The sequence below is a fragment of the Carettochelys insculpta genome, chromosome 2, assembly GCF_033958435.1.
Source record: "Carettochelys insculpta isolate YL-2023 chromosome 2, ASM3395843v1, whole genome shotgun sequence".
NCBI classification, from domain to species: Eukaryota; Metazoa; Chordata; order Testudines; family Carettochelyidae; genus Carettochelys; species Carettochelys insculpta.
In genome coordinates, this window is record NC_134138.1 from 226,265,957 (window position 1) to 226,267,677 (window position 1,721).

At 52.8% G+C, this 1,721-nt stretch overlaps 1 protein-coding gene across 1 annotated transcript; it reads right to left on the reverse strand.

Moving 5' to 3' along the window:
- Nucleotides 1–303: 303 nt before the first annotated feature.
- Nucleotides 304–1,436, reverse strand: ARL4A (ARF like GTPase 4A). The gene has a single exon (XM_074986202.1). The coding sequence runs from the start codon at nucleotides 1,213–1,215 to the stop codon at nucleotides 613–615; it is 603 nt and encodes a 200-aa protein (XP_074842303.1). The 5' UTR covers nucleotides 1,216–1,436; the 3' UTR covers nucleotides 304–612.
- Nucleotides 1,437–1,721: the final 285 nt, after the last annotated feature.

Consider the following 1,721-nt stretch of genomic DNA (forward strand, 5'->3'; position numbering starts at 1 on the left):
TTCAAGTATTAGAACTAAAAGTGATTCAACCTCAAAAGTGTCAAATTAAAAACATACCATACAGCTAAACTCTCTCTTAGAAATCATTACCAAACAAGATATCCCCAGCCCCCCAGGTTCACAACCTCCTGAAATAACAGATTGCTAATTCCATACAAGTTGTTGAAATCGATATTTTAAAGCTGTGTATATTCACCTAAAACACTCCACTAACGAGCATTAGAAAATTTAAAAAACACTGAACACCTTCAATGCAAATTTCTTGCAAAAATGCACCCTCAGATACATGAATACAAACACCAATCAGAAAACTCTCATTTTATTTGGCTATTCAGACATCCAGCTCACATTTACCCATCCATCTTTTTCCTGATAACTTTATATGGCATCTGAAATAACACAGTGCCAGAAACCTCGGAAAAAACTATTTTCTGTTTTTTGCTTTTCAAAAGGTTCTGTGTCTGCACAACTGCCACAAGGCAAGGTTGTGCAACTGATTGTTTAACATAACTAAGCTGTAACAGCGCCCAAGCAAGCAGGTCAGGCTTTGGAAGCTGTTATGTTAAATTCTGACCATGGAACTACGCTAAGACAGAAAGGTGGAAATAGAACTCATCTCTTCTTTTTCTGCTGTCTCAACATTTTTCTTCGCTTAATTATCATATCATGTAGTTTCTCCAGTCCCTCTTTGAGTCCATCCCCTATTATGGCACAGGTAGGCTGCAGATGCCAGGGGGTAGAAGAGCTCAGCTCGCTCATTGCTAACATCTTCTCGATTTCGGAGAGAGAAAGGGAGTTCCTCAGGTCCTGTTTGTTTGCCACTATAAGGACAGGCACGCCTTGATTTTCAGATATCCTAGTAATTTTATGGAGTTCGGTCTTGGCTTCCTCCATCCTTTCGATGTCGACAGAGTCCACCACAAACACGATGCCATCCGTGCACCTGGTGTAGGACTTCCACAGAGGCCGCAGCTTCTCCTGGCCTCCCACGTCCCAGAAGTGGAAGGTGACCGTTTTCGAGCTGCCCAGCGTCACCTTGATTTTCTCCGTGTTGAAGCCCTTGGTGGGCACGGTGTTGACGAACTCGTTGAACTGCAGCCTGTAGAGCACCGTGGTCTTGCCCGCCGAGTCGAGCCCCAGGATAACGATGTGGAAGCACTGGAAGGAGGGCAGGCTCGAGAGGATCGGCGTCTGGTCCGAGAGCCCATTCCCCATCGCCGGGGCGGGGGGACAGCGAGCCGCCGCCGAGCCGCGCTCACGGCGCCACGAGGCTGCCAACGACAAGCGCCGTGAGGGGAGCCAGGCCGGCGCTCAGCCCCAGCAAGAGCCCCACGGTCCCGGCCACGCACGTACCGGCGGGCGGCTAGCGCAGCGCACGCCTCACGCTGTCGGCAGCCCCATGTGTACCCCAGCGCCCAGCCCCTCCGCCGCGCCCAACCCGCCGCAGCGTCTGCCGGAGTCCGGGCAGGGCCTCCGCCTCTCTGCACAGCCCGAACCCGCCCCCTGCCGGCAGCGCGCCGCTCATTGGCCGCTGGGAGCCGCGGGGTGGAGTTTAAAAAGAACACCTTCTCCTATTGGCGCAGGTATGCGCCATTCATCAGTGGGGAGGTGACCAGCCCGGGAGGGACAGGGGGCGGGGGCAGAACGCTCAGCCCTGAAGGCTGAGCGATCAGCTCTGTCTACGCCTCGTCAGTCTCCGGGAGCCCCAAAATTGGCCACGC